The 18256-nt window shown below is 39.3% G+C and overlaps 1 protein-coding gene across 27 annotated transcripts in view; it reads right to left on the bottom strand.

The window, feature by feature from the left end:
- The window catches only part of Baz2b (bromodomain adjacent to zinc finger domain 2B), a 390581-nt gene that overhangs the window by 27757 nt on the left and 344568 nt on the right, over positions 1–18256 (bottom strand). For 19 of the 27 annotated variants that reach the window (XM_085834857.1, XM_085834859.1, XM_085834860.1 and 16 more), the window contains 7 exons: positions 14679–14771; positions 14501–14562; positions 9027–9092; positions 7555–7620; positions 5987–6031; positions 5724–5756; positions 4416–4481 (listed from right to left, as the gene is read on the bottom strand). In XM_085834857.1, the coding sequence (XP_085690983.1) occupies positions 4416–4481; positions 5724–5756; positions 5987–6031; positions 7555–7620; positions 9027–9092; positions 14501–14562; positions 14679–14771 (431 nt within the window). The remainder of the gene's footprint in view (positions 1–4415; positions 4482–5723; positions 5757–5986; positions 6032–7554; positions 7621–9026; positions 9093–14500; positions 14563–14678; positions 14772–18256) is intronic. The other 8 variants (XM_085834870.1, XM_085834876.1, XM_085834879.1 and 5 more) reach the window with 3 other exon arrangements.

Raw genomic sequence — 18256 nt, 5'->3', positions numbered from 1 at the left:
CTTCATCACTGGCAGCTACTGAATGTTTAACTAAATTATGGTTGGTAATCATATTATACATCTTTAATATATAACCAAAAACTTTTAAATCTCAGGACTATATACCCTTAATACTAGATTCAACAAAGACTTCTGTTATTCAAAACTTGTTTGACCTTTTGTCTTTGTATGAAAATCTACGGTATCTGTAAAGCGGAGATAACTGGTATCAGCAAGCTGTGGCTGCAGGATGTGCCAGGGAGTGACATTAAGAAGAGGACCTGAATGTGAACTTGCAGGAGCAGCTCTTCAAGGGCGATTACCTAGCCTCGGAGCATCTGCAATAAAATACGAGCTGTCATCCCAAACAACAAAGACAACACTGAAGGTAATGGCAAAGGCATCACAATGTTTGGGTGATATCAATACAGAAACGACTACCTTTGGTGGGGAATAACACTGTCAGAGAGAAATTAAGAAACTCTCTATTAACATTATCACTACTTTAATGTCACAGATAAAATACAAGTCTCATTCATTCAGAGGAGAAATAACAATCGAAGGTTAGGGACATTGGGTCACTGAGGAACACAGTGTTGTGTTCAAATCCTAAGATCAATCAATGTAAAGCCAGATCTGGTTGCTGTAACCTTAGCACTCCTACTTGGAGATGGGAGGTAGAGATGAGAAAATTCCTAATAGCACATTGGCCAGCTAGTCTGGCATATGTAAGAGAAAAACCAACCAACCAGCCAAACACACAAACTCCAAATACCTAAAAACAAAACCAAAATCTGAAACAAACGAAACCTTGAATCAGGGAACACTGTGCGGAAAGAGGCTCCTCTGCAAGTGACGACTGTAGCGATCTCAATTTTCAGCTGCTTCTATCTTACCAGGCTACAAACTTTATACACTAACTGCAGGTTAAGACATGTAAAGCCAACTCATCTTTCTGGATTAGCTGTTTTATTTTCTTATAACATAAGGCCTTAGTCCTGACTTCTCAATTCCCTCATCTCTTACTTTTAAGTTCCATGTCTGACTATTTTATACCCCATGTATGGCATTGTTTCCTTTCTTCTCTGTGTTGGCTCTCAACAGTCGATGAACCCATCTAGCACATGGAAATGTTAAACGTCCTTTTCTGTCACCCATTACTGTGGTCACAAGGCCTCACCTACAGAGCAGCACAACATGCTTCCTGCATGTGTTGGTCATCACACCACACCCCAGACCGCTCTAGCAGCAGATCACTGGTTGCTGAGAAGGCCATGGCCAAGTGCAAGATAAGGAGGAGCAAGCAAGACACAGCGCTGAGGACACTGCACATCTAACACTGCAAGCAGCCTCAAGCCTTAAGTCGGGGTTGCAGGTTAGTATAGCTGAATATTAGTAAAGAGCTAAAGAGGCCGATCGTGAGGGACCTTTTAATGCCACATGCACAAATCTCTGTTCATTTTACATTGTCTCTTTAGTTTCCAGGTTACTGATTTATATAGAATTTGGGAGGACAAATAATACTTATATTTTTGGACTATTTACAATAAAAATGTACAGTCAATTTATCTATTATATTTCAAAAGGCATTGTGAGGATATAACATAAAATATAACATTCAACATAACCATCCCTGCAATGCAGGGTTCTCTTGCAATTCAGTCTCCAAAGCCTGGAGAAACACTGCTAGTGTAGTCAAGGGTAGCAAAAGCCAACTGCAAAGCCACTCTCCTCTGCACAGAATCAAGACATTCAATTCCTAACCCCAAGAAAGGATACTCTAAGGACCCAGTGCAGCAAGAGAAGAAAAAACATTAAATATTGCTTAAGATTCACAACCTGCTGTTCAACTTTTTTTTGGATTTGGGATTAATCTAAACTACCTTAGCAATTATCAATATAATAACTGAGAATATTCTTCACTCAAAGTGGCAAACTGTTAATGATTATTTATGAAGAGAGAGAAAAGTCACCCAACACTAATGTCCATCTCAGGACATTTACTTCAAGCTCACCTGCACATTATAGATACACAAGCCACAAGGTAGCTCTGAATGCTTCAGATATGCATGGATGACATTTATAGTTATCGAGTGTCAGTTGTAACTAGTGGCTTGGAACATTTATCCAATTAAAAATATAGGACTATAATATAGAATAGATTATGAAGTTCACACTATTTTTTTTTAAATGCAGATATTCAGGAAGTCAGAAACATCTGTGGGACTTTTTCATTGAAGACAAGTATCAATTATCTATAATGGCAACATGGAGCCTGAGTATACATTGAGCTGTGTATGCCCTGTATATTCTGTGGAGCTGTGTATGATGTGTATATTCTGTGGAGCTGTGTATGCCGTTTATATTCTGTGGAGCTGTGTATGCCATTTATATTCTGTGGAGCTGTGTATGCCGTGTATATTCTGTGGAGCTGTGTATGCCGTGTATATTCTGTGGAGCTGTGTATGCCGCGTATATTCTGTGGAGCTATGTATGCCGTGTACGTTCTGTGGAGCTGTGTTTGACATATATATTCTGTGGTTTGGGTGTGACTCATATAGAAGCACCTGCTTCTGCCTCCCAAGTGCTGAGATTAAAGGAGTATCATTACCACCTGGCAAGACTTAAAATTAAAATATTTCAAAAGCTTGTCTTACTTTCTCATGGTTCTTAAACTAAGCTTGTTTATAGAGATAGGTAATCAAGACAAATGCGTTTCATCCTGTATTACTTATGCCAAGTTATAAAGATATTTATGAATTGTATAATATACTAATGATCCTTCAAAAATAGTATACAAAATAATTTATATAAATCAGGCTTAAAAAACCATTTATTTACATGAAGAGAAACATAGAAAGTAGATTTCTAAACCAGAGAACCAATAGTTTAGTAAGTTGGGATTCTTTTAGTAAGACTAGTATACTCAACACAAAGAACTATAAACACTACCTGTTTAGGCAAGGCCCTGCATCCTATCTGAACAACGAGTAAATGCTAGCTATCAACAACAGAAACAGCATGAAGTATAGAAACTCACAGAAACTAAACAACTCACTACTGAATGAAAAATGAGTCAAGACAGGAATCAAGAAAAAAATTTCAAACTTTTTAGAATTTAATGAAAATAAAAACATTTTTAAACAGTGGGATACAATGAAGTTCTATGAGGTAAAAACGGAGAGATCTCATATTAGTAACTTAATGATACCTGAATGCTCTAGAAAAAAAATAAGAAAAAATACCCAAAAGGATTAAATGGTAAGAAATATTCAAATGTAGGGATGAAATCAATGAAATAGAATAAAAATAACAGAAATAATACAAAGAATCAATGAAATGAAGAGTTTGTTCCTTGAGAAAAGCCAGCAATGTTGACAAATTTTCTAAATTAATAAAAAGATAGATTCAAATGAATAAAATTAGAGATGAAAAGGGTAACCTAACGGTAGACACTGAGAAAATCCAGAAAATCCTAAGAACATACTTTAAAATCTATATCTCACCAAACTGGAAAACCTGTACTGAGTGGATGAAGTTGGTGATACACACACACACACACACACACACACACACACACACATATATATATATATATATCCCACCAAAGTTAAATCAAGATAAAATAATCTAAACATACCCACAATCCCTAGTAAAAGAGAAACAGAAATTAAAACTCTTCCAAGAAGTAAAAGCCCACAGCAAAACAGATCAAGTGCAGAATTCTACCAGACCTCCAAAGAACTAAAGTCAATATTCATTAAATTATCCCACAAAGTAAAAACTAAAGGAAGATATGCTAATTCTTTCTTATGAAGACATTATTACAGCTGGGCAGTGGTGGCGCACGCCTTTAATCCCAGCACTTGGACGGCAGAGGCAGGCCGATTTCTCAGTTCGAGGCCAGCCTAGTTTACAGAGTGAGTTCCAGGACAGCCAGGGCTATACAGAGAAACTCTGTCTTGAACCCCCACTACCCCCCAAAAAAGAAGACATTATTACGTTGATACAAAAGGCATGGTCTTCCAGAAGACCTAGGTTCCATCCGTAGCACATGCGGCATGCCTAAATTTTATACATAGAATGAGCTTAAGAGTTCTGATGGCAAGAATTTATGGTTGGTATGATTAGCATTTGAATGAAGATTTTGGGACCTGTCTATACATGCTGTGACATTAGTTTTGTGACATAATGATTACAGTAATAAATAGGTACTGTTATCTAAACCAATACCATCTAATACTCTAAAGAGAATTATTAAAATCTTATTCGGGAAAATTAACATACATTCTAGCACTTGGTTGCCAACTTTAACCTTGGGTTTGCTTCTGAAGTCAGAGAGCGTTGACAAATCTGTGCTCCCCCAACATACAACTATCATTTGAGGAAAACAAAGTTTAATTTCTAAGGCAATATTCTTCAAAACACACACTTACTTCTGCTTTTTTACGAGCTTCCATAGCTTTCATAAGCATCACATGCTGCCGCCTTCGCTCCCGTTCCTGTCGGGCCAGATAAAAGTAGGAAAACAACTCAACCACAGTTAAAGGCTTGCTTTTCAAATAGAACACAACAACAACAACAACAACAACAACAACAGAAACAAAAACTCAATATAGCATGTTTAGCATTTATAGACAAGTCACGGTAAATACTGAATATAAGACAGGAATGGCCATTCTGTGCGTGGTTTAGTTCAGGTTTAGAAAGCAAATACAAGAGCAATCGATCAACAGCAAGGTGAGGCAATGGGCATGGAGACAGTGTCACAGAGCACACGAGGTTTACTGATGGTCAGCTGGGATGCTCCTGAGAAGCTGCCAGGACAAAGAGCATAATGGTTGGCTGGAACAGGTCAGTTACCTTACATCTGCTATCAGAGAAACCACAAAAGGCTATGGCCAATTGTACTCAAGGTTAGATGGTTCTTAAAATTTAAGATCGGGTAGAAATTAATCTATAATCACTTTTGCATCGTAGTTTTAGAATTAAGTTAATTTCAAGTACAAAATCATTTTAAAATCCAATAATCCACCAATAAATTAGGAAGATTTTTTTTTAAAAAAGTGTTTATATGAATTAAAATAGTCATGGCTCATATGTATATATATATATATATGTATACCAATGAAATGTGATATTCCTATTTACTGATGTCTGACGCTTGATGCACTGCTTAAGGAATAAAAAGCTGTACCGTGGGCTGATAGTCATCTAAAAAGCCCATTATGGAAGTACAGTAAGAATTATCTTAATTTGGTAACTAATTTTAATGTAAAAATTTCATATTATTAATGTTTAATCAGCATTTTAGTTCCAATATATTTGGTCCCCCCAAAGGGGTATTTCTAAAATTTGACTATAAAACCAAGATATATTTCATTATTTCATATTCTCTCATCAAGCAAATTCAAAATTCCCATTGCACTTAATGGCAGTTTTGCATCTACAAGGATGGGAGAATATGAGTCATGAGTGTCTCTAAATGTATATTGAGTCAACTTTCCATGTGACATCAGTAACGTACAGTTTTAAACAGGAGTTTTATGCAATTCAATGACAAATCTTAGAGACATATCACACTTCTTTATAGACAGACAAGCAGATGTATGCAATGCACTGTGCTGTAAAGCCATGCAGCAGTATGTAATGACAGCAGCCAGTGCTACACTTTATGCATTGCTATGACAACCATATCACAACCAAATCACAATGCGGTGTTAGATGTACAGAAATAAACATACCCATACCATATCTAGTCTATGCCTCTCCAACTCCTGGGAGAAAGAGTTGGCACAACATTATGGAACAGAAATCACAGAGTCATAAAACCAATTTAACCCCCCAAAGACACCAATACCAAAGCAAGGCAATAAACTGTAAGACAAAGGGAAAACTTAAGCAGAATTATTATTAAAGAATATATTTTTGAAGAGTTCCCCCCGCCAAATAGTTAAGCAAAGTAATGAAGCGCTGTCCACAGCAGTGTGGCTGTGTGCATACAGACCTGATGTTTCAGAAGGACAGCCTGCTGTCTTCTCAGTTCTTTCTCCTTAAAAATAAGAAACTTTTGATATATGGTTTTTAGGAGAGATTGGGAACACACTAAATAATAAAAATTTCACTTTCTGGTACATTTTTAGCCCTCTCATAGCTTTAGCTACAGAAAAAGCTGACCATTCACTCTTTCTTAACTTGCGATGGCTCTACCCATTTGCTTCTTACCACTAAGTGTATGGAGTGATCTGTAGCAAGGACATTTGCAGGAGCTACCTCAACTGAAAGGTCAATGGATTACTGGACAATAAACTTCCACAGCAACATCGTTGGACTGAATGAACAGATTGTCAAACATAACATATAAAAACCATACGTTTAAGTTACTTAATAAAATATGATTCAAGCCTTAAAATTAGCTTACTAAAGCCCTCCCCTACTCTTAAGTATGGATGCATGTGCATGTGTGTATCGACCAGTTCACAGTACAACCCCAAGGGGATGGGGAGTGTGTGTGGGGGGCACAATGCAAAACAATTCTATAAGATTGTTACCTATTGACTTTTGTATAGTAAAATAAAATCTAGGTGAATTTAATATCAAGGGTAAATAAATAGAAAGGAGTACAAAAGAATCAAGAATATTCTTTACTCTAGAGAACAAAGTAAAGGAGTTTATGTTCAAATAATCATGGAGTTATCCTAGCTAGAGTTAGGGTAGAGCGTAGGAGGACAGCTTTGCTTAGCTGGGTAAGTTCTGCTTCATCCCAAGCACAAACCTATGGTGTCTCCAAACAAAAACAAATGAGCTAACAGCAGAACCCTGCCTTGGCTCTCCCTGATAATACTGCACTGGGGCCTACAGCATCAGCAAGCTCAGCTGCCCCGATAAACACTCAGTACCGGTTAGGAGCTGAGCAGGGAGGGAACAGGACAGGGAATCATAATCAAATCACCGCCAAACTACAGTACAGTGATATAACGGACTGACTCCCCCAAACTACAGTACAGTAATATAACGGACTGACTACTATTAGGCAGCGACAGTCAACAGCTTTGTCTCTGTCTGGTTTTCCCTGTTTCTTTATTTGCTTGTATATTTATAGACAGGGTCTTGCTAGGGCACTGCACTGGGAGTCAGAGCCTCCTCAGCCAGCCTCCTGACTGTCAGTCAGCATTACAGGCAAGTACCACAATGCCTAAATTCTGCCTTTATTTTTAACAAATAGAACACTGCACATGAACAGAGAGAGTTATGAGGGACAGTGGGACTTGGGGCATGAACACAAATGACAAGCCACTAGTTTAGGAGATCACGCTTATCAAGCGAAACTTAAACCAGGAGCCATGCAGTACTTTGCACTTCTGATTGATGTCTTCCACTTACAAATATCAAAACTTCACATAAAGCCTACATTAAGAAATAAAAACATACAAAAATATACATACAAATAAGAGCACACATTTACACACAGTTTTCAATAGTAGTTTTGAGAAAACGATTTTCTCATGATTGGTGTTATGCAAATGAAGTTTTTATTTCTAAAAATAAAAACTCTTGATTCTCAGCTACACTAACCTTGGTTCGTTTCTCGGCCTCCAATAATTTGGCATTTGCCGCTTCTTCCTTCTTTTTCTTTTTAGCCTGTGCATGCAAAACAGGTCTCAAGTCATGCAACAGCACCGCTAAGACATGCCTCACCAGGTACAAAACGGTTATGTAACTAACACATGTGCAGACAATGACAAATACCCCCACCTCACAGCACAGTCTCCAGATTAATGGCAATATATATATATATAAAAGCACCCTTAGAAATCACGAGACAACAAGTTTTCTTCTACAAACTGACAAACATCTAAAATAACATATTAACTTGGCACTTAAGAAAACTGACTGTCATTTGCTGCATTTGTGGGAATGTTTAAAAAATTACTTTTTGAAAAAATTTAGAAAGAAATGGTACTAATGGACAATAGAACCTCAAAATAAATTAGTAGCTCGCTTTAAAATACACATCTACTTTTTGAAATTTCCATTCATACTTGATGTTTTAAATAAAGAAAACCATGATTTGGCTATAAACATGAACTGAAATGTAGTAAGGAGCTTTGTACACTGGGTTTTGATTCAGCACTTGTACTCTGACAGCCAGCAGGCATCACGCTATTACCCACTAAAATCACACGCCATCTAAGAATTTCTAACTATCTGCTGTTGTTGTTCATTTGTTTTAAGAAACAAACGTTTTAAATTTGAGAGTTGTGAAATGAACCGAGTGAAGGAGCGTGTGTGCATTCCTAGGAGACAGGACTATCACAGTGGAAGCTTAGGTCTGCAGGCAGCAGGCCACACAGTGGGCCATAAAGCAGCATTCAGGGACAGCTGAAGGTGAAAGATTTCAAATATGAAAATATGAAGGGCTATTTTCACAATATTTGAAGGCAATAATTTCAAGACCTATGTGGGTTTGAATACAGGCCAGGAAACATAATCTGCCTTTTCCTTGATGGGGCAATGGTTTCTAGCACTGATTATTACCTCAGATTGGGACCCAGTGACACTTGGGGGTGGGGGGCCTGTTGAAAACTGCTATGCAGACATTTGCTAGACCTGCTTGGAGACCTGTTCATGTTAAGCCCTCTTTTTCTGGATTTCCTCCAACTGCTTTCTACTCAGCTTGCAGGGAAGAGGGGAACCCTAGGAGCCCTGATAGTGATATGCTTCCTGCACTTAAAACTATACGTTTATAAACATTTGTTTCTAAATCAAAAGAAAGTATCTATGCCCTAAAGGGTTTCCTGACTGACCACCATGAACTGCAACCACGCAGGTCTCCCCGCTCCTCCTCTCTGCTGTGCGCTGTATTTGTGGCTTTCCAGCAGGTGATGGATGGACGTACTGAGGAGCTTCAGAGCCCAGCCCACCCACCCCTTTCTGCAGAGACTTTGTAGTGGTCGCATTCATTTGAACTGATGGGGAAGCCCACACATTTCACGCCCTCCGGGCCTCTGAGTATCATCTGAATTATATTAAGTTAAGAATTCTACCTCGAGAATCTGCTGAGCTCTCAGTTCTTTCTCCATTCTGATTTGCTGTATTCTCTTAATTTTTTCCTGTAAAAAAATGATGAAAATTCAGGATGAATAAATATTAAAGTAATAAGTTTTAACTGGAATCAGATAACTTAAAACATGAATAACAAATTAGCAAACGCTACTGAATCCAAGATTCAGTTATCGGTGAAGACAACTAATATTTCATGTCGTAAATTCATATGAGCGGAGAGATTCTCGTAATTGTAAGCTGTAAATGTTAGATGAATAAAGAGAAGATAAAACAAAGCTAACTACATTTATTATATATTCAGATAGCACTTACAAATAATAGAAATTACAAATAAAACAGAAATATATAGAAAATAAAGAAAAATACATAAAGCTACTGATAAGTTACTACCACTTACTGAACTTGTACAAATAACAGTATTTCTATGAAATAATTCATATACATGCCTTTCTCAGCTTGCTATTAATTTAAAGAATGCTTTAAAATGATAACTATGTATATAAGGCCATTGTTAAAAATAATCTCCATTCTGAAATTTACTTAACATGCTGACAAAATGATATGAACAATGCTTTCAACCATAAGAATAAACTCATCTATAACTGATATAACATGATTTTATAATGAATTAATTCAAATTTGCACACCAAGAAATTGCTTACATGGATAATCAGCATTACAATACTTAAAATAGTAGTTATATTTTATAATTTGACAGTCCTTTAAATTTTCGTGAGAATTACTATTTTTGACTTTAAAAATTACCCCCATAGTTGGGTATTGGCGACGCACACCTTTAACCCCAGCACTCAAGGGCAGAGGCAGTAGGATTTCTGTGAGTTTGGGGCCAGCCTGGTCTACACAGAAAACTCTGTCTCAAAAAAACCAAAAGAAAAAAAATTACCCTCATATGCTAAAATGACAGTTAGAAATTTTTATTAAAAAATGATCTTTCTGGAAGTTTCAAATTACCATGAATGGAAATAAATAGTTAACAACAAACCCCCTGACATTTCCTACTTCAAGTTAGATTTGTTCTAGAATTTCCATATCGAACACATATATGGTATATAAAACATTGTTTCTCTTTCAGTTTCCAGATGTCCTGTCCGAAGCGGTGCTTTACTGGGAATTTTCTTCTCTCTCTCTTCATATTATTGAGCCCATACAGAGGTGTATAATGCGATCATGATTTCTGAGGAGGCAATGATCTAGTTCAGAAGACTCATCACACTCTATGACTTTGCTGCTAATGCTGCCTCTGCCCCTTGAGTGCTGGGATTAAAGGTGTGGGCCCCCAACACCCAGCTTTGGGGGTAATTTTTAAAGTCAAAAATATTAATTATTACCAAAATATAAATGACTGTCAAATTATAAAAATATAGCCCAATTCAGGTATTGTTCATGCTGGTTATCTCATGTAAGTAATTTCTTAAAGTGCAAATTTGTATTAATTTATTATAAAATCATGTTAAATCATTTATAGATGGGTTTATCCTTTTTTGGTAATAGACTGCAAAATCTTTATTTGAATTATTTACTTGTATTTGAAGCTGACATTTTTTTGTTTGTTTACTTTTTGACATAGGGTTTCTCTGTGTGACCCTGTCTATCCAAGAACTCACTGTGTAGACCAGGCTGGCTTGAACTGTTTGCCTCTGCCTCCAGCAATGGGCATGAATGCACGTGCACCACCTCCTGGCATGGCAAACATCTTAGTGAACACTTCCTGCTCTTGTCAACCATAGGCTTTAAAGGGGTGTGCTCTTAAGTCAGAAAAGCAGAGACCCACTCTCTCATGTGCAAATATAGCAGAGACTCTGAGACTAAAGCGATGGGGCTTGAGTATATTCACTTTCACGCTTTACCTTTGTTGCCAAATATGTATTATAATACATATTTACACGTAAACAATATGGCAGCATACAGACTAACATCATTTATAAGTTTTATATATGTCTTAGAATAGTATATACCCAAGTATTGAGATGGTTTATCAATGAGTTTTAGAGTTAAAACTATATTCTTGTTGGAAATGTGAGGATACTGAGTTCAACACAGCAAATCCTTTAGTTTACGAAGAGTCACATTCAACTCACATCCCAGCGACTATGCTCACCCTATTTCATCGGGATGCTTCCACAATCTTGCAAAAAAAATTGCTTTAAGGGCTTCAGTTGTCTTGCGAGACACATAGCTTGCATAGTAGTCAGGTGCTTATGCAGCAACGCCCTGGGTTCAGTCTCCATCACTAGCAGGGACGGGGTGGGTTGGAGGTTTGAAAATGTGGTCCTCTGGACATAGCACAATCAGTGCAAAAATGACCTGACAGTAGCCATGGCTGCCTGTCTTGTGCCTACACAAGATGGCATTAGTCAGCAATCAGGCTATTGATGGATTCTGGGAAAGAGGCAGTCATTGTCATCGGCTGTGTAACCACTGAGGAATGCAGCAGGTTCCACTAGCTACTTCCAACCCATAGTCACACAGAACATCCTGGTTAAACTCAGGGAACTCAAAACAAAAACGAAAGTGCAGTAAAAACAAAAGACATGAATGTAGGAAAATGACTGGGAGGGCACAGGATTGAGGTATGGGATAGGAATAAGATTACAAAGTGAGGGACGGGTTTATTATAGCTAGAATGCATGCATTAAATTGCAAAGTTTTTTTTTCCAATAAAAATTACATAGTAAAAAAGACAGTAAGAAAAAAAAATATTCTGGTGATTTTTTTTTTGGTCAATATTTATGTCAAAAATATCCACAGAATGAGAAGAACAAGATTCGACTTTATTCTAGATCAATGCTTGCTACCTTGCAACAATCATTTCAGGGTCACATAGCACACATCTGCAATCCCAGCTACTCTGGTGACAGATGCAGGGGAGTTACAAGTTACAGGGCTGCCTCCGCAGTATGGAGACACCCAGACTCAAAAATAAATTACAGTAAGAGAAAATAAAATGGTCATTATTTAGCAAAAAATTTTGAGTAGGTTAGTGTTATAAATGTCTATATGTGTGTGACTAATTTGATTGAATTCTTGTCGCTGAGCGCTTTGAAGCCCAATGCTGTTTTAATTAGCAGTGTAGAATGGGAAGATTTACATCCCAGGCACTGGACTTTAAGATCTCAAAGCTGAATTTCAAGTAGTGGGATAATTTGATATATCTTTGGTCAACATAAAATCAAAGAAGCTACAAAAAGCATAACAAATGGCAATATTCTTAAAAATGAACCATAAGCACACATACTACTAAATAAAGGTTTATAACACTTCCTGTTCCACTCCCCAGCCACCCTTACCTCCCTTACAATAAAGGCAATGGAGACATGAGGGGCTCAAAGAGTCCAGGCAGGTCACAAATCCTTAAGCAGCAGAGCCCACATTTAACTCTGGGCTCTCTGATTAGAAACTCTAAGGTCTGAATTCCAACTCTACGGGAACGCACTCGGGTTCACACTTCTTTAGTTAATTCTGGAGGCAACATCAGAGATGAAGTCAGCGACTCCAAGCCATGCACTTTGGTTAGAGCTTCGTCCATAGTAACACAAGGGCTTCCACTTTAGCCTACCAACAACTACTTGCTCTTTCACAATCTGTAAGAATACACTTTCTCCCCGTCTCCTCTGCTTTAGTGATGCACCAGCTGGTGGATGGGAGATAGCTCACATGCCTTGCCACTTAATATTCTGCCAATTTCCAAAATTACTTCATTTTACCAAAATTAATTTTGAAAAGTAGAAAAGAGGGGACCACATAGATACAAGAGAGGATTCTGGGTAATACTTTCTGAGAACATTCAGAAGAAATGAGGGCAAGCTGTCTTTCAGAACACATAGATGTAGTTTTTTACTGCAGTATGTCCACTATTTACTTATTTTGATTAATTAAATGTATAACCATGTGGGCATGGTTATAGGTGTGGGGTGCACATGGCATGGGTCTTAAGTTTAACCAGACAGCTGTTAGTCACTCTCAAGATGCTGGTGCCACTGCTGCTACAGGGGACTCCTCTTTCCAGGCTGGGTTGCTCAGTTAACATTCTGTTAAATTGATACAGTATGCAACTGCCTTCTAAATACTCATCCTTCAACAACTGTAGCTCTTACCCTCTAAAACAAGTTTCTGTATTAGATGGAGGTGGTTACAGGGAAGCATGACTGGTCAAACTGCAGAAAAAGGGACTGTGTAGTGCCTACTGCATCTGTAAGACAATGACTCCACTGAAGGCTCAGAGACATCTGGGAAGAAGTGGCAGAAAAAAGAAAGGGGGCCAGAGCACCAGGAGACTGCATCAAAATAGTTTCTTTTGGAAATCAAAGGAATTCCATAGTAGGGTTGCCTACAACACCAAAGCAGTTGACATCCAAGCATGGGTATGGAAAAAGCTAACAAGGCCTTAGAAGGAGGGAGAGTCAATTTTTTTTCACAGACAAGCTCGTTGCTATATGGCCCATACCCCAAAAGTCAGTGCTACACCCATGTACATATGAACAATACTAGTCAGACTCAGAAGGGTGGATAGCATATACATGCTATTCATACATACACACACACACACACACACACATATATATGTGTGTACACATGTCATATATGTATGTATGTGTGTATATATATACATATATATATACACACATATATATATATATGTCATACACATGGGAGGAATTGGAGGGGAGGAAGGAGGGATGGGCATAATGAAAATTAAATGCACTGGTACATAAAATTCTAAAATATAATTAAAATGTAAAAATAAAACCAAGAGGGTTAAGATGGCTCAGTTAGTAATATTTACCTTACAAGCATGAGAACATAAATTTCAATTCCAAAACCCGTATTAAAAAAAAAAAAGATGGAGAGATGGCTTAGCGGTTAAAAACACTGGTTGCTTTTGTAGAAGTTCGGGTACCAGGATCCACTGGAGGCTCATCCCCATCTGTGATGCCAGCTCTAAAGCATCCAATGTCCTCTCTGGTCTTCGTGAGTACCAGGCACACACACAGCACAAATATATAAATGCAGGCAAACATTCATTCACATATAAGTCAATTTTTTTTTTTTTTTTTTTTTGGTTTTTCGAGACAGGGTTTCTCTGTGTAGCCCTGGCTGTCCTGGAACTCACTTTGTAGGCCAGGCTGGCCTCGAACTCAGAAATCGGCCTGCCTCTGCCTCCTGAGTGCTGGGCCTCTGCCTCCCGAGTGCTGGGATTAAAGGCGTGTGCCACCACACCTGGCTATAAATAAATCTTTAAAAAAATGTTAAATAATAAAAAAACCCCAGAAAACAGAAGGTGTCAACTTTCTAAACAGACAGACATTCACACCTAACAGTAACTACATAGGAGATGCCAGTGAGACCTATGCACATATCCACGTAGTCTTGCACACGTACACACAGATGCCCATGGAAGACCTGTTTAGAAGCCTGCCCCAGTGCATGACCATACCTGCTGCTTCATAATCTTCATCTGTTCTTTCTGTTTCCGCTTCTCTTCAGCAGCCATTATTGCTGTTGAGAGGAACCAAAGTACACCTCGTCATCCCGGAAACACAGGAGGAAGGACCCGCCTCTCAGGAGTCCCCGCTCCCACCTTTCAGATTCATGCACCTGAGTACCCTTCCTACCTTGTTGTTTTTTAGCTTCTTTGGCAACCCGTGCCTGTTCCTGCTTTTGAAGTTTCCTCAAAAGTTTGATTTGTGCTGCTTGTCTGGCTATTTCTGGAAGAAAAAAAAAATTTCAAACCACTCTGGAAATAAGTTGGTGGTTCCTCAGAAAATTGTGCATAGTCCTACTTGAGGACCCAGCTATACCACTCCTGGGTATATACACAGAAGATGCTCCAACATGTAATAAGGACACATGCTCCACTATGCTCATAGCAGCTTTATTTATAATAGCCAGGAGCTGGAAAGAACGCAGATGTCCCTCAACAGAGGAATGGATAAAGAAAATGTGGTACATTTACACAATGGAGTACTACTCAGCTATTAAAAATGATGAATTCATGAATTTCCTAGGCAAATGGATGGAATTAGAAAATATCATCCTGAGTGAGGTAACCCAATCGCAAAAGAACACACATGGTATGCACTCACTGATAAGTGGATATTAGCCCAAAAGCTCCAAATAACCAAGATACAATTTGCAGACCACATGAAGCTCAAGAAGGAAGACCAAAGTGTGGATGCTTCAGTCCTTCTTAGAAGGAGAACAAAACACTCACAGAAGCAAATATGGAGACAAAGTGTTGAGCAGAGACTGAAGGAAAGGCCACCCAGAAACTGTGCCACCTGGGGATTCATCCCATATACAGTTACCAAACCCAGACACTATTGTAGAGGAGTTAGAGAAAGGACTGAAGGAGCTGAAGGGGTTTGCAACCCTGTAGAAAGAACAATAATATCAACCAACCAGATCCCCTGGAGCTCCCAGGGACTAAGCCGTCAACAAAGGAGTACACATGGCTCCAGCTGCATATGTAGCAGAGGATGGCCTTGTCATGCATCAATGGGAGGAGAGGTCCTTGGTCCCATGAAGGCTCGACTGATGCCCCAGTGTAGGGGAATTGAGGGCGGGGAGGTGGGAATGGATGGGTGGGTGGAAGAACACCCTCATAGAAGCAGAGGGAGAGAGGATAGATTAGGGGGTTTCCAGGAGGGAGGGAAATCGGGAAAGAGGGATGTATTAGTTAGGGTTTTACTGCTGTGAACAGACACTATGACCAAGGCAAGTCTTATAAAAAAACAACATTTAATTGGGGCTGGCTTACAGGTTCAGAGGTTCAGTACATTATCATCAAGGTGGGAGCATGGCAGTATCCAGGCAGGCATGGCACAGGAGGAGCTGAGAGTTCTATGTCTTCATCCAAAGGCTGCTAGTGGAAGACTGACTTCCAGGCAACTAGGGTGAGGATCTTATACCCACACCCACAGTGACACACCCATTCCAACCAGGTCACACTTATTCCAACAAGGCCACACCTTCAGATGGTGCCGCTCCCTGGTCCAAAGATATACAAACCATCACATTCCACTCCCTGGTCCCCATAGACGTGTTCAAAAACATGAGTCTATGGGGGCCATACTTAAACATAGCATAATACAAAATGCATTTAGTGTAACTTTCAAAGTCCTCATAGTCTATAGCAGTTGCAACAATGTTAAAAGCCCAAAATTCAAGGTCTCTTCTGAGATTCATTCAACTTAATTAACTGTAATCCCCAAAGCAAGGCAGGAAACCAGCTGGGCAAACTCCAAACTCTGCATCTCCATGGCTGATGTCAAAGTGGTCTTCAGATCTCCATTCCTTTTTCATGTTTTTTGACTGCAACAAACTGCTTCCTCCTGGGCTGGTTCCACTCCCTGTTAGCAGCTTTCCTCAGCATGTATCCCATGGCTCTGGCATCTTTAACATCTTTGAGTCTCCAAGGCAATTTCAATGTTACAGCTTCTTCTTTCAGTGTCTGGGATTCCACTTGATCTTTTGGACTCCTCCTAAGGACTGGCATCACTTCTCCATCTCTGTCCTCTATAGCACTCTATGCTCAGGTTGATCCACTCCATTATGGCTGCTGTTCTTGGTGATCATCCCATGGTACTGACATCTCCAATACACTGGGGTGTTCCACTCCAACTAGGCTTCACCAATAGCCTCTCATAGGCTCTCTTCAGGGTGCCAAGCCTCAAATCCTTTGCATGACCCCTTCAATCCTGGGCCATCAACTACAGCTGAGGCTTCACCTTCTCCAATGGGCTTCCTTGGCCTCTCACAGTGCTAAGCCTCAGCTTCTCTCCATGATCCCTTCATTCCTTCACAAGCAGTACCACCTGAGTGACTCTTACACATTACCAAGTCCAGTCGCAGCATGAGGTACAACCTTGGGTATCTCTGGAACACAGCTTCTTTGTGCTCCCAGAAAACAATTTCCAGAAGATTTCACCTCAACGATGCTGGTCTCTTCTTAATCACTGCTAATTCCTTAGCTCCAGCTAACCAGCATCAATTTTCCCAGTAGTTCCTTCCATTCTTAACTCTACAGCCAGAGGCACATGGCTGAAGCTGCCGAGTTCTGCTGCTTACAGGAACTAGAACATGATCCCCTTGTATTATTACATTATCACTAGCTTTATGTTTTCTAAATCCTTCACTGCCTAAGCTTGGTTATCCTGGTTCTTGCTCTGTAGATTGACCTTGAATGTAGAGATCAGCATGCCTGTCTCATGGGATTAAAGGTGTGTACCACCATGCCTGGATCTAATTTAGCTGGGTAGGATCTTGCCCCAAGGTCCCACTCCCTTAATCTTTATCTCCTAGAACACAAGATTTTTGCTCCATTTCACTTCCTGGTACTCCTTTAATACTCAAACCATATATTTTATATTTTTCCTTTCTAAGCTTGCTATGCTTGTTCAAACTTTTCTTCATAAGACTTAACCAGAGAACAAAGTCTCTGCTGGGCTTTTTTGAAACTTCTTTTGTCAATGCAATTAATCCAAGTCTCTTCACCTTAGCCTCAGGCAAACTTTTCAGACAAGGGCAAAAAGTAGCCACATTCTTCACCAAAATACCACAAAACCAGTCTTTATGCCACATTCTGAAATTCTTCTCCTTTGAAATCTCTTGGGCCAGGTCAACACAGTTCAAATTACTCCCAGCAACAAAGTCTTCCATATTCCTACTAGGATGACCCATTAAGCCCCATTTAAAGCATTCCACTGCTTTCCAAATCCAAAGTCCCAAAATCCACATTCTTTCAAATAAAAGCATGGTCAGGCCTATCACAGAAATACCCCACTCCCGGTACCAACTTCTGTATTAGTTAGGGTTTTACTGCTGTGAACAGACACTATGACCAAGGCAAGTCTTATAAAAAAACAACATTTAATTGGGGCTGGCTTACAGGTTCAGAGGTTCAGTACATTATCATCAAGGTGGGAGCATGGCAGTATCCAGGCAGGCATGGCACAGGAGGAGCTGAGAGTTCTATGTCTTCATCCAAAGGCTGCTAGTGGAAGACTGACTTCCAGGCAACTAGGGTGAGGATCTTATACCCACACCCACAGTGACACACCCATTCCAACCAGGTCACACCTATTCCAACAAGGCCACACCTTCAGATGGTGCCGCTCCCTGGTCCAAAGATATACAAACCATCACAGGGGATAACATTTGAAATGTAAATAAAGAAAATATCCAATAAAAA

This window comes from Mus caroli, unplaced genomic scaffold, assembly GCF_978045245.1.
Source record: "Mus caroli unplaced genomic scaffold, Mus_caroli_1 scaffold_2, whole genome shotgun sequence".
Taxonomy (NCBI): Eukaryota; Metazoa; Chordata; class Mammalia; order Rodentia; family Muridae; genus Mus; species Mus caroli.
Note: the sequence above shows the minus strand (reverse complement) of the source record. Positions and strands in the feature narration are given on the sequence as shown.